General features: G+C 34.3%; 1 protein-coding gene across 1 annotated transcript; it reads left to right on the forward strand.

The window, feature by feature from the left end:
- The first annotated feature begins 1,506 nt into the window (after window positions 1–1,506).
- Window positions 1,507–2,466, forward strand: LOC123943553 (olfactory receptor 4K2-like). Its single transcript, XM_046007835.1, has one exon. It carries the CDS (start codon window positions 1,507–1,509, stop codon window positions 2,464–2,466), a length of 960 nt encoding a protein of 319 aa, XP_045863791.1.
- The last annotated feature ends 11,427 nt before the right edge of the window (window positions 2,467–13,893 follow it).

The raw sequence follows: 13,893 nt of genomic DNA on the forward strand, positions 1-13,893 counted from the left end.
ATATCTTTTTCTAAATCCCTGAATTAAAACTAGATTTGAATATTTTTACTGCAATTATTATGATTATTAATGAAATAAAACGAGCTGATTACTTCCAAACAGTATTCTTAAATTTGGATTTTGAAACCTAGAGAGTTCTTGAACGTTGTCCAGGGGATATAAGGGCTTTATACAGGGTATCTAATTTAATTCTCTCAGGTAAGACATTAAATCTTACAGAGGCTACTCATGTACAATCAAGGTCATATAGCAGGTTAAGAACACCTTAACCCTTTTAACTATTTTGCCACAGTTCAGTTGTCAGATTTCTGGAATATTGTTCTCTGATAAATTTTACAAATATTTATCAATATTGAAGGAACAATGTGAGTTATGTGCAAATAAATGAGGATGAAGCCAAATTTTTCTCTAATGGGAAAACAGGTGGTTACTTATATGAAAAATATCATAGAAGGTATTTGTAGCACTTAAAATGTGTTGCAAATAAAAAACTTTTTCAATTTTTTTCAATTTTGAAAAATGAGTCTGAGCCCTTAAAATTATCTTTTTCTTCCCCCAGTGACTCCTGTGTCACTTTGAAATAGTATCAACTAAGTGGGTTTTTGTTTTTTGTTTTGAGCATCTTATATTCTTATATTCTGATATTACAAGAGGTCTAATATTCATCTTGTATATTTTCTGGCTCAGTTCTAGAACCTATTTTTTTTCTAGTCAAAAAAATATCTTTGTTGGAATAGCATGAGATGTAAAGGAGGGATATTCTCTCTTTTTTAAATGTTTCAAGTCGAGAATAATTCATGTTTTAGGTATACCTTTCAGTTATCAATAGTTTTATGGAATTAAGAAATTATATATTATATATTAAAAATAATACTTATCAATAGTGATAAAACAGTTTGAAAACTTTCAAGTGCAGTAAGAATGGAACTGGATTTTTCTGAAGCTGAGAAAACTGGAGACCACTAAAAGAATCACTTATTAGCCTCTTAGGATACTTAAGAGGTCTTCTGAAATTAAGTTAAACTATTAGTTACATCCAGTGTTCAATAATAATGGATTTTACATAATTATATTTTATTATTGTAAGTTTAACAGAAAATTTGGAGATTTCAACCCTCATTTAAACTTTTATATACCTGACTTATTAGGTAGAGCGCACTAACTTAGTGTAATCTTACTCTGTAAACATGGATTATGTAACTCCTTAATCAGTATTCAGAATGGGAATATTATTGTATGGGTATATGACAAGTATAATCCAAAAATGTACTGATGTTGGTCAAAACCAAGAAGTTGTCCATTCGAAGTGCTGACAGCAATTGTTAAGTTTGTTCCAAAAGGACACATCTTTACTGAGATAGTTGTTAGTTGGCTTTTAGGTAATTAGTGTTCTGATGAATCATTAATTGATATCATAACTCCTTCATATGTAATTGTAAAAATGTCACAATTTCTGCCTATGTCATTTTGTCTTATTTTTGTCATTACAGAACAGTCTGCAGATCGATGGAGGGGTTCAACCATTCTGGAGTGTCTGAATTTGTGTTACTTGGACTTACTGATTCTCCTGAGCTCCAGACTTTTTTCTTTGTAATATTTTCTGTTTTCTATTTGATAACTATGTTGGGCAACAGCCTGATTTTGCTCACGGTTCTATCTACCCCACACCTTCACTCTCCCATGTATTTCCTCCTTAGCAATCTGTCTCTCATTGACATGTGCCTGTCCTCCTTTGCTACTCCAAAGATGATCATGGACTTCTTTGCTGAGCGTAAGACCATCTCCTTTGAGGGCTGCATTTCTCAGATCTTCTTCTTGCACCTTTTCACTGGGACTGAGATTGTGCTGCTGATCTCCATGTCTTTTGACAGGTACATTGCCATATGCAAACCTCTACATTATTCAACAATAATGAGCCAAAGAGTGTGTGCTGGGCTTGTGGTAACCTCCTGGACAGTGGGCTTTCTGCATACAATGAGTCAGTTAGCTTTTACCCTCTATTTACCCTTCTGTGGTCCCAATGTTGTAGACAGTTTCTTCTGTGATCTTCCTTTGGTCATCCAGCTGGCCTGTATAGATATATATGTTCTTGGAATCTTCATGATCTCTACCAGTGGTGTGATTGCTCTTGTAAGTTTTCTGCTTTTGCTCACCTCCTATATCATTGTTCTTGTCACAATCAAGGACCGCTCCTCTACAGGGACATCTAAGGCTCTTTCTACCTGCACGGCACATTTTATAGTTGTGTTTATGTTCTTTGGGCCTTGCATCTTTATCTATGTGTGGCCTTTTACCAACTTCCTGGTAGACAAAGTTCTGTCTGTTTTCTATACCATCTTCACCCCCTTTCTGAATCCACTTATCTATACCTTGAGAAATCAGGAAGTGAAGACTGCTGTGAAGAAGAAACTAAGTAATCAAAACTTGAATCTTGGGAAAACTACTCCAAGATACCCAGTGCAATGAATCTCCTGTCTGAGGTATACATCATCAGTTTTTGTCCTTATAGCAATAGAAAATTAAACTTAGAACTTCAAGTCCTTTAATCTAAATCCACAAAAGTAAGAAGCTGGGGTTGAGAGATATGAAATATCTTGCCTAAAAGTGAAATGTTTGCAAGCCTTTTGAGATCATAGATACCTTTTGAAAATCTGTTGAAATCTATAGGTTAATTTCATAAAGAAATGCATATATCATTAAAACATAAACTCAGGGCTTCATATATCCCTGAGTCCTATCAGCATACCTCAGTCAGCTTAGAGAAGCCTGAAATAAAATAGTGTTCTTTTGTCTTCTAACCCAGGACATTCCCACTCTGTGGCAGCCTTGTGGCACCCATGGTGTCCACTTGCAGAACTTTGATTAGAAGTGTTGGGCGTACTCGGAACACTGCATCAAAAACTAATGATGTATTTTATGGTGACTAACATAACACAATAAAAAAAAGAGTGTTGGGCATAACAAGTTTTTTTCCCCCATAGCATTGGGAATATTTTTGTGGGGAAATTCATATTGTGAAGAGATTCTTCTGAATAAAGCTGAACAATCCTGATTTATTACATCCAACTGTTTGAGTTCTGAGTCAGCTTTGAACAAAACAGAACAGTTTGGAGGATCTGAAATTTAACAATATGGTTTTTTAAGAAGTGTACAAATCACTACCACACTTGATATTTAATATAACAAATAACTGATTAAATGGCCATCTGTGAAGTTTAAACCATAGAAAGTAAACCACTCAAATCTCATAAACTTCTAAAACCTGGCTGAACATCAGAAATATGATGAACTCATTTAATAGCAAGACTAACTGTTTGGAAAATTAACTACTTAATTCATGACAAGTTTGTCATTCCCAAAATAAAATATTCCAAAATATTATTAGTCTTAGTATGAGTTTTGTTCCTCATTTTCAATATAATGTAGCCTATAGGAAGAAGAGATGAAACTAATTTAAAAAAAACATAGCACAATTCTCCCTATTCTGATTTATTACTGATTTTGTTAAAGATATTTTTTATTACAAGATAGTCTTTGGAAATCAGCTGACCAAATAATTTCCCTAACTACTGATGAAAAACTAAGATGCAGAGAATTCACAAAGTTGGCTGAAGACTGAATCACTGTCAGAGGCAAAGATCATTTCTCTAAAAATATATGGATCTCAGAATTAAATTTTGGATATGTCATTTTCTAGTTGTGTTATCCTAGGATATTCACTTTATCTCTCTACCAGTTGTAATTTCTATTGTGAAGATAATAAAACTAGATTGTTTGTTGTGACTTCTACGGAAACTGGCAGAAGAGACTCTAAAAAATATAATTTCCTTTTCCCTTCCCATCTGCACAGACTCCAAATGAAAATGCATCTTATTCATAAGTAGTATGCCTTTAAAGAATAACCTCATTCAGGTGAAACCAGTAGCTCACAAACTCTTGATATTCTAGTTTTAAGATGTCTCTTTGATTGTGGCTTCTTAAGACATATGGCAGAAAAGCAAAGGAACACTTTCCAATTTTCCATTGCTAACATGGAGGGTAGTTAGAAAAAATTAGATTAGATTGTCAGATAATTTGTGATTTTTATGAATAACAACATACTGATAGGCTGTATCTCTTTGAACTGACTTAAGTATATGAAAATAGTTTAGGAAACAATCTGTTATGATGGATTTAGACAGTTTGGCTTTAATAGTATTAATAGATTCTTACATTTATTCTCAGTTTTTAAGGTTTCAATATGCTTTAACACAATCTCCAAGCCAAATATTTAATATCTGAAGTTAAATAATTTTGCAGAAGTTTATGAAGAAAGGTAGTGTTGAAGTTAGGTATAAAACCATACTCTGTGGTGACTAACATAACATAAAAAAAAAAAAAATTCGAGTTTAAAATACCAGTTTATTTTTAACCAAATCATAAACTCTTCCTTCTTGCCTCAGAGTCAATCAGAGAAATGAGAAAAATTTAAGGTAAAAATGTCCTTTGTCTCAATTCCATTCTTCAGTAAAAATTATCATCTTTGTTCCGATCTTTTAATTTTTATTTTATTTAAATTCAAGGTAGTTAACATATAATGAATTATTAGTTTCAGGGGTAGAATTTAGTGATTCATCAGTTGCATATAATGCCCAGTGCCCTCCTTAATGCCCATTACTCAATTACCTCATTACTCCACCCACCTTTCCTCCAGCAACCCTCAGTTTGTTTTCTATAATTAAGAGTTTCTTACGGTTTGTCTCCCTCTCCAATTTTATCTTATTTTTCCTTCCCTTCTCCTGTGTTCATCAGTTTTGTTTCCTAAATTCCACATGAGTGAAATCATATGGTATTTGTCTTTCTCTTATTTCACTTAGCACAATACAATCCAGTTCCATCCACCTCGTGGCAAATGGCAAGATATCATTTTTTTGGTGGCTGAATAGTATTCCCTTGTGTATGTGTGTGTGTGTGTGTGTGTGTGTGTACACACACATACCACATCTTCTTTATCTATTCATCTGTCAATGGACATCTGGGCTCTTTCCATGTTTGGTTATTGTGGACATTGCTGCTATAAACATTGGGATGCATATGCCCCTTCAAATTACCATGATTATAACCTTTGTTAAATACTTAGTAGTGCAATTGCTGGGTCATAGGGTAGCTCTATTTTAACTTTATGAGGAACCTCCACATCTTTGTTTTTAAATATAAATCCTGCTTCTGAAAAATCTTTAGTTCAATAACTATTCATTGAGCACCTACTCTGTTTAAGGTCTTTTCTGGGTGCTTGTGATTCATTAATCTATAAGATCTGTTTATCTGTTTTTAAGAAACATATATCTAGCAATTAGATGGGACCAGTCTGTTGTAGGTGGAATTCCAGTCTCACCACTTTCTTTTCTTTTTTTTTTTTTTTCTAAATTTATTTATTTGACACAGAGAGATCACAAGTAGGCAGAGTGGCAGGCAGAGAGAGAGGGGGAAGCAGGCTTCCCGCTAAGTACAGAGCCCAATGTAGGGCTTGATCCCAGGACCCTGAGATCATGACCTGGTCTGAAGGCAGAGGCTTAACCCACTGAGCCACCCAGGCACCCCTCACCACTTTCTTATGTAGAACTTTGTGCATATATTCTTAATGTTTCTAACTCTGTTTTTTTTCACCTATAAATTGTGGACTTAGTATTTAACCGCTAGGAATGTCATAAAAATTAAACAAAAAACATGTAATAAACAGTGCTTGGCACTCATTAAAGGTTTAATGAATGCTAACTAATAATAATATTATTGTTGCCAATTGTGTTAGACATGCATAAATGACATGGTAAATGGAATGGATATAGATATGCTTACTTAAACTTCAAGAACATGGTTGTAGACTATTAGGATGTGTCAATTTACCTAAAATTAACTAATTTTAGAATACTGGATTTGTGCCAATTATTAATCTTTGGTGCACTGATGTAGTTAATATTGTCTTTTGTAGGTCTGTGTTTTTCAAAGGAAGCATTACATTTTAGAAATCTTTTATTCATTTTTGTAGAAATATATACCAAGATGGCATGAAGGGGGAAAATAATAAATGTTCTATGAGTCAGTGTCTTGTTTTATCACAATGTTTTAAGTAAAATTTATATGATTAAAAAGTGTTAAAATATTGTTCATGTATTTTGTCATTTTGTCTTTTACCGATTCAAAAGATAGTAGTGAAATGCTTAAAATTCTGATGTAACTAGATTTATTACAAATATTAACCAGTAATGAATGGTCACAATTACTTATTCACTTTATATTTAGCACATTAATAAGGTTACAACTATAGGCAGAAAGATTCTCCCCACATTTTGAAAATATAAGGGAATAGCTTATTTGGAGACTTGGTAGAAGTATTGTTTAAGAAACTATTAAAATTGGAACCATGAAATTATAGAATCAAGTCAGACATTTCATCTGGCTAAGATATCCCTGACGCTGTAGGATAAATATCTAATTTCTACCGGGTGTTTATGTGGTAAAACTCTTTCCTGGGCAACCAGTTAAACCCCACACTATCTACATATCACATTGTGATAAATATAATTCAATGTAATCAGCTTTCTTTACACTCCTAAGTATTTTAGTTTGTCAATTTGCAATATTATTCTAAAGAGGCTTTGAGCTTCACTGAAGCTCAGAGGTAGGGTCTGTGGTACACACAAGACTAAGAACTCTTGGAGTGGGGACTATGAATATCACCACTGAAACCTGGTTGTCTGATTTGAATGCAGCTCTATACCACTTTCTGAACTTCTGGTTTGGGATAAGTTTGTCAATTTCTTTTTTTTTTTTTAGTTTGCCTATTTTTTTTTCCATTTTATTTATTTTCTCAGCGTAACAGTATTCATTGTTTTTGCACAACACCCAGTGCTCCATGCAAAACGTGCCCTCCCTATTACCCACCACCTCTTCCCCCAACCTCTCACCCCTGACCCTTCAAAACCCTCAGGTTGTTTTTCAGAGTCCATAGTCTCTTATGGTTCGCCTCCCCTTCCAAATTTTTTTTTTTAATAAACATATAATGTATTTTTATCTCCAGGGGTACAGGTCTGTGAATCACAAACAAGTTTGTCAATTTCTATCCTGGTTTTCTCATCATTCTTTTAGCAGAGTTTGCAAGTCAGCAGCCTGCATACCCAACATGCTTTTTGTCTTTCCTCAAAGGTTTATAAAGAAAAAATAATTTGATAAAATCAGATAGTGGGAGATTCCAAAACAAAATAGAGTTTGATAGATTTTCTTAAAAAAAAATGAAAGAAAAACAAACCTGCCAACATTAGGCCAGAATTCTAAGCTGTAGATGAGTTTTTAGATTGGGCTAATACCAGAGATCTCATCTGTTTTGTCTTGCACACTAGTACACTCCCCATTCATGCATATTACCCTGGTAGTTTATGATTCCTAATAAAGAAATTAAGATGTGTATTATGTCTTTTCTATCACCACATCTATCACTTTTCTCCCAGCTCTAACCCTCACCTTGACACAATCTACTCTTGTCCCTAACTTCTGATGATTCATTCTCAACAAACATATATCATTCATTGTATCTCCTTGGAGCACTGATATTTCTACAGATTATTCTTATATAAGGTTTTAAGCCAAACTGGATTATTAAAAAGTCAGTTATACTTTTTTCTTTTTTTAATATATTTTTTATTGTGTTATGTTAGTCACCATAAAATGCATCACTAGTTTTTGATGCAGTATTCTAAGATTCATTGTTTTCTTCTTCTTCTTCTTTTTCTAAAATTATATTTATTTATTTGACAGAGAGAGACACAGCAAGTGGGGAAACACAAGCAGGGGGAATAGGAGAAGGAGAAGCAGGTTTCCTGCTGAGCAGGAAGCCCGATTTGGGGCTCGATCCAAGGACCCTGGGATCATGACCTGAGCCAAAGGCAGACACTTAACAACTGAGCCACACAGACACTGTTTCTTCTTCCTCTTTCTCCTCCTCCTCTTTCTCCTCCTCTTCCTCCTCCTCTTCTTCCTCCTCTTCCTCCTCCTCCTCTTCTTCTTCTTCTTGTTCTTTTTCTTCTTCTTCTTTTTAAAAAACACCTTTCTTCTCCTACGATCTGATCTTCTGACTATACTCCAGTAGGAATCTGCTTTTGGACACCTGCATTTCATTTTACACTGAAGAGCTATTTTATATCTTCCAAATGCATTTTTAATTGTAGGAAGATAGGACTGGCCTCTCCTTGAAATAGGTAAATAGTCTAGTATTAGTCAATAGAGAGATGACATTATTTTAAGTAGTATTTCCCACCTTTGTCAAACAGGTGCTACCTTGATCTCCTCCCTCAGTATAGATAATCCCAGAAATTTTTTTTTTCATTTGTTTTTGTGTTTGTTTGAGGGCCTATGCTCTGTCCTTTGGAAACACAATAAAACATTATCCTTATCTTTAAAGAGATTCTATCTAATCAAAGAAAAATAATTACAATGCAGTGTCAGTAATGGCCATGATATAGTTTTGCATACAATAATATAGGAACTTAGGAAAAGGCATGTCCAAATGTGCCTGCAGAGTTGGAGAAAGCTTCTTAAAGATAGTGCTGAATCTGAGACTTGAAAGCAAAGTTGGGGGCAAAGTATGTCACTGGGAAGGAACAGCATGGGCAAATACAGAGAAAAACACAAATGCCTAGTGAACTCAGGAGTTGCATGTGATTTACTGTTTCTAGAGAACAAGTTCTTAGGTTAGCGGTAGTAGAAAGAGATTGTACTGAAAGAAAAAAAAAAAAAACGTGGCCAGAGCCTTGGAAAGAATGAGGAAGCACTGAATAATTGAGGAAAGACTCGAAGCAAAAGACCAGCTTTTACCCAGTTCTTGTTGTGAGAACTTTTTATAGCCTTCTCAGGTGGTCTGATGAAAGTTTTGTTTCATTTTTTCTCCAGTGAATAACAGGCTACTAAACTTATAGTCTGCACATGAAGACTAAAATGGAGCTACAGAAGAAAAGTTATCCTCATTCTTATCTCTTTATGATCTTTCCTGTAAAGTTGTGAATTTGTTTACTCAACCAGAATACTGAATCTTTTAAGTGTAATTGGCTTATAAGGTTATAAGTTGAGGTGACTTGGAACTGTTAGCTCAGCAATTTCTGGAAATAGGGCTCCCTTTTACCTCTTCTCTTCTTTTCCCATCATCTTTCATCTTAAATCTATGTCCCAGAATATTTTCTCCTCCCATACCCTGAAATAAGCTTACTGGCTTATTGATGTCAGTTCTGGAATGCATTTTGGTGTATTTTCGTTGGGGGGATGCCATGCAAGTTGGTGGAAACCTTTAGATAAAGGTGACAGAGAATACCTGGGGAGGGAGCGGAAGGAATATAGGACAGACCTGGACATCCCCAGTGAGGCATATACGGTTCAGCACTTGTCTTTGCAAGGGTGAAATATTCTGATTTGATGCTGATTTTAACATTGCTCACTTAAGTATTGATGAAGATGATATATGTATTTATTCTCAAATATTTATTACTAAAAGCTTAAAATGTGACAGACTTCATTCTATGTATCACAGATAAAATACTTCTGTGGTTAGGGAATATACAATAACAAATTATTACAATGTATAGTAGGACATGAATCATCTGAAACTTGCTTACCTCCTTAGCCCTATTTTGCATTCCTTTCCCCCTTAAACACTCATTTTATTCTTTTTCCCATGTGCCATAATCCATTCTTTTGAGGTCTTTAGACATGCTATTTTATCTGCTTAAATTGTTACAATAACACTACAAAGGATGTGTCAGGAGGTGAAAGTGTAGTTTTTATATGCAATTAAAGTGAAGTTGTTATCAGTCCAAGATAGACTGTTATAACAAAATGTTTTTTGCAAGCCTATGGTACCCACAAAGAATAAAATCTGTAGCAATACAAGAAAAGATAAAGGGAAAGAATCAAAGTATACCATTACAAAAAAGCAGCACATCGATAATGAAGATGATGAGAGGAAGAGGAACAAAAGAAACTACAAAACAAAAAACAATTAAGGAAACAGTAAATCCTTATCTAAAAATAATTACTTTAAATGTAAATAGATTAAACTCACCAAACAAAAGACATAGGGTCACCAAAGGGATAAAAAGCAATATCCAGCTATATGCTATCTATAAGGTATCTGCGTTAGATTAAGGACACACACACAGGCTCAAAGTGAAGGGATGAAAAAATACATTTCATTCAGATGGTAACCAAAAGAGAGGAGGAGTATACTTACATCAGAAAAAAATAGATTTTAATAAAAAATAAAATAGATTTTAAGTCAAAAACTGTCACAAGAGCAAAGAAGGTCATTATATAATGCTAATGGGTCAATTCAACAGGAAGATGTAACAATTAGGAATATATATCCCCATGACAACACCTAACTAAATATATAAAGCTAATATCGACAGATCTGAAGGGAGAAATAGATAGCAACACAATAAAGTAGACTTCAATACCCCAAATGATAATGGATAGACAATCCAGACTAAATATGAGTAGGAAAACAGCAGGTGCTGGACCCAACAGATATATACAGAACATTTCACCCAATAGGACCAGAATATACATTCTTCTCATGTGCACATGAAACGCTCTCCAGAAGTGATCACATGCTAGGTCACAAAACGAGTCATTACAAATTTAAGAAGATTGAAATCATCCCAAGCATCTTTTCCAACCATACTGGAATAAAACTAGAAACCAATACCAAAAGGAAATGGAAAAATTCACAAATATGTATAAATTAGCATACTTTTAACAACTATTGTATAAAAAAAAGAAAGTCAGATATTAGAACATATCTCAAGACATATGAAAATGAAAACACAACATACAAAAATTTATGGGATGCATATCTTCCTGGATTTACAGGATTTTTTAAAGGATATAAAACCAGAGTCCCTTTTCCTATAGATTCTGACCTTCACAATTTCTCTTGACTTTTAGGAAGTTTTATAATTGAACTACCACAGGATAAAATGAATTGACAATCAAAGGTCCTACACACGATGATAGTGCTTGATCTGATCTAATCAGATCAGAGGTTTGTACAAGGTCCATAATTAATGGCAGAATTTGATGGGGGCAGAAATTGATAGAGGCAACTACTTATCTCTGAAATTCTCTCTACCTCAACATTCCTGTGATTACTATGATACAGTCAAAGAACAGTGGAATAGTAACAACAACAACAACAAAAAACCACAGGGTGCCTGGGTGGCTCAGTGGGTTAAAGCCTCTGGCTTCAGCTCAGGTCATGATCCCAGGGTCCTGGGATCAAGGCCCTCATCAGGCTCTCTGCTCAGCAGGGAGCCTGCTTCCTCCTCTCTCTGTCTGCCTCTCTGCCTACTTGTGATCTCTGTCTGTCAAACAAATAAAATCTTTAAAAAAAAACACAAAAAGATTTAGAAAAATGTAATTACTTAAAAATTATACTAAATCATTGCTTCTAACTGTGCTCTTAGTGAAATGCTATGGCAGATACTAAAAAAAAAAATAAATTAGCAATCATAGGAATAACAACAACAAAAACAAGGCAAAATTTCTGTTTTTATTTTTATTTTTTTTTCCATTTTAAAAATTTCTGTTTTTAAAATGCTTATAAATTATAAGATGATGACACAGACTTAATGGTTAAGTAACAATCTAAAGAAATGTGTAAAATTAATCATGCAGGAAATATTAGCTCTGAAAAAAGTAAAGAGAAGTTAATAAAAGAATTGAATAAGCCTCCTCTGAAGAGGTGGAGCTTAAGTTAAACCTTGAAGGGGTGTATTATAAAATCATACTATGTCTTAGTTCTAAAACCATTACAATTTTTTGAAATGCAAACTGTAACATCATCTTCTAAGTAGGTTTTCTGGAACAAAATGGGGTGTGGGGAGCACAAACTGATAACTGATCAGAAAAAATGGCACATGAAACAAATCACTTTTGGTTGAGTTTTTGTTAATGAAGTGTAAGAAATCCCCCACAACATCATCAGCATTATCAAATGAAAGGCCACGTTCCTGATTATCCTCGTGGTTCCTATAATGAGCAGGGGACGGTGGTTCTTTGAGCAGGAACAATGTTTTTTTTTTTTTTTTTTTCTGGGAAAGAAATACATCTAAAGGGATTTTGGGACCAGGAACCCTGTTTGGGGCTGATGGCTCACTGCTGTAGCTTATCCAGTCTCAAACAAATCTCAGTTTTATTCTGTATGTGTACATTTAATTTTTAAACAATATTAAGTATTTGATATCCTTATATACATTTATTCCTGGTTTCATTTATTAGACTGTAATTAGAGATCAACTTGTAAAACAAGCTCAACAGAGGTAAATGGTAACAGTTTATCTTACTCAAAGAATAAAAAAGAGAAGAAAAAAAATTGCTCTACTGCACCACATTACACACAGTTTCAATTAGGCTACCGACTCTTCGAGGTGAAGAAATGGCATCATAAAATTAGGTTATTTCCCGAAATTGTTTGCTAGGTTTATCTTTTACAGTGAACTATTGAGACTCAGTGTTAGGTTTCTTTCTCATAGTAATGAAATGATAGGTAAAAAGCATGCTCAGTTAACTTATTGTCAGCAAAGAATACGAGGCAAGGAGGGAGAGCACTGTGTAGGTGGAGGACTTAGATTAGAGAGTCCTTTACTCAAATTTTCTTAGGTTGATGCTTATGCCAACCATCTAGATTTTGTCTTTGGGGTTAATTTCCTATGTTGTTTTCCTAACACTTGGAATTTTATTTTAAAGCACATGTCAATTTCCATATAATGAAACTCATGATATTGATATGGTTATAATTCCAGCATCGTGTATGTTAAGATGCTAAATGGGAGCACAAAATATGTAGTCTGACAAAAAATACGCAACATTCCTTATGCTGTGGAGCCAACCATATGCTATGGATCAGAATGAAATATGGAAGACTCAACATGGAAACTTGATCTAATCAAGTGTTGAGAAGGTGGGAGAAGAGATTTATAATTCTCAGAGAGTCATAAATAAGCCAAAGGTATTTATTATTTTTTTTACTAGTGTTAATTCATTGGTAGATCTCTCAGGTGACCATTAAACATATTACTAAACTGAACTGGTTATACTTCATCACAAGAAACACATTTAAGTTCCTCGAGTATAGATCCTTTACCTCTTTGGTTAGGTTTATTCCCAGGTAACTTATGGTTCTTGGTGCTCTAGTAAATGGAATCAATCCTCTCATTTCCCTTTCTAAATTTTCATTGTTAGTGTATAAGAAAACAACTGATTTCTGTGCCTTGGTTTTGTATCTTGCCACATTACTGAATTGCTATATGAGTTCTAGTAGTTTGGGGTGGAGTCTTTTGTATTTTCTATATAAAGTATCATGTCATCTGTGGAAAGAGAGAGTTTGATTTCTTCTTTGCCAAATTGAATACCTTTTATTTCTTTTTGTTGTCTGATTCTTCTACCACAATGTTGAACGATAGTGGTGAGTGTGTGCATCCTTGTCCTGTTCCTAGGGAACAGGAAAGGGAAGGCTGTCAGCATTTCCCCATTGAGGATGATACTTGCTGTGGGTTTTTCATAGATTTTATGAACTTGAGGAATGTTCCCTCTATCCCTATACTTTGAAGTGTTTTAATCACAATGGATGTTGTATTTTGCCAGATGCTTTTTCTGCATCAATTGAGAGGACCATGTGGTTCTTCTCTCTTCTCTTATTGATTTGTTCTATCACATTGATTGATTTGTGAATGTTGAACTACCCTTGCATTCCAGGGATAAATCCCACCTGGTCATGGTGGGATAATCTTTTTAATGTATTGTTGGATCCTATTCGCTAGGATCTTATTAAGACTCACAAATGACAACACAAACAAAGGGCTGATATCCAAG

Source organism: Meles meles, chromosome 6 (assembly GCF_922984935.1).
Source record: "Meles meles chromosome 6, mMelMel3.1 paternal haplotype, whole genome shotgun sequence".
NCBI lineage: Eukaryota > Metazoa > Chordata > Mammalia > Carnivora > Mustelidae > Meles > Meles meles.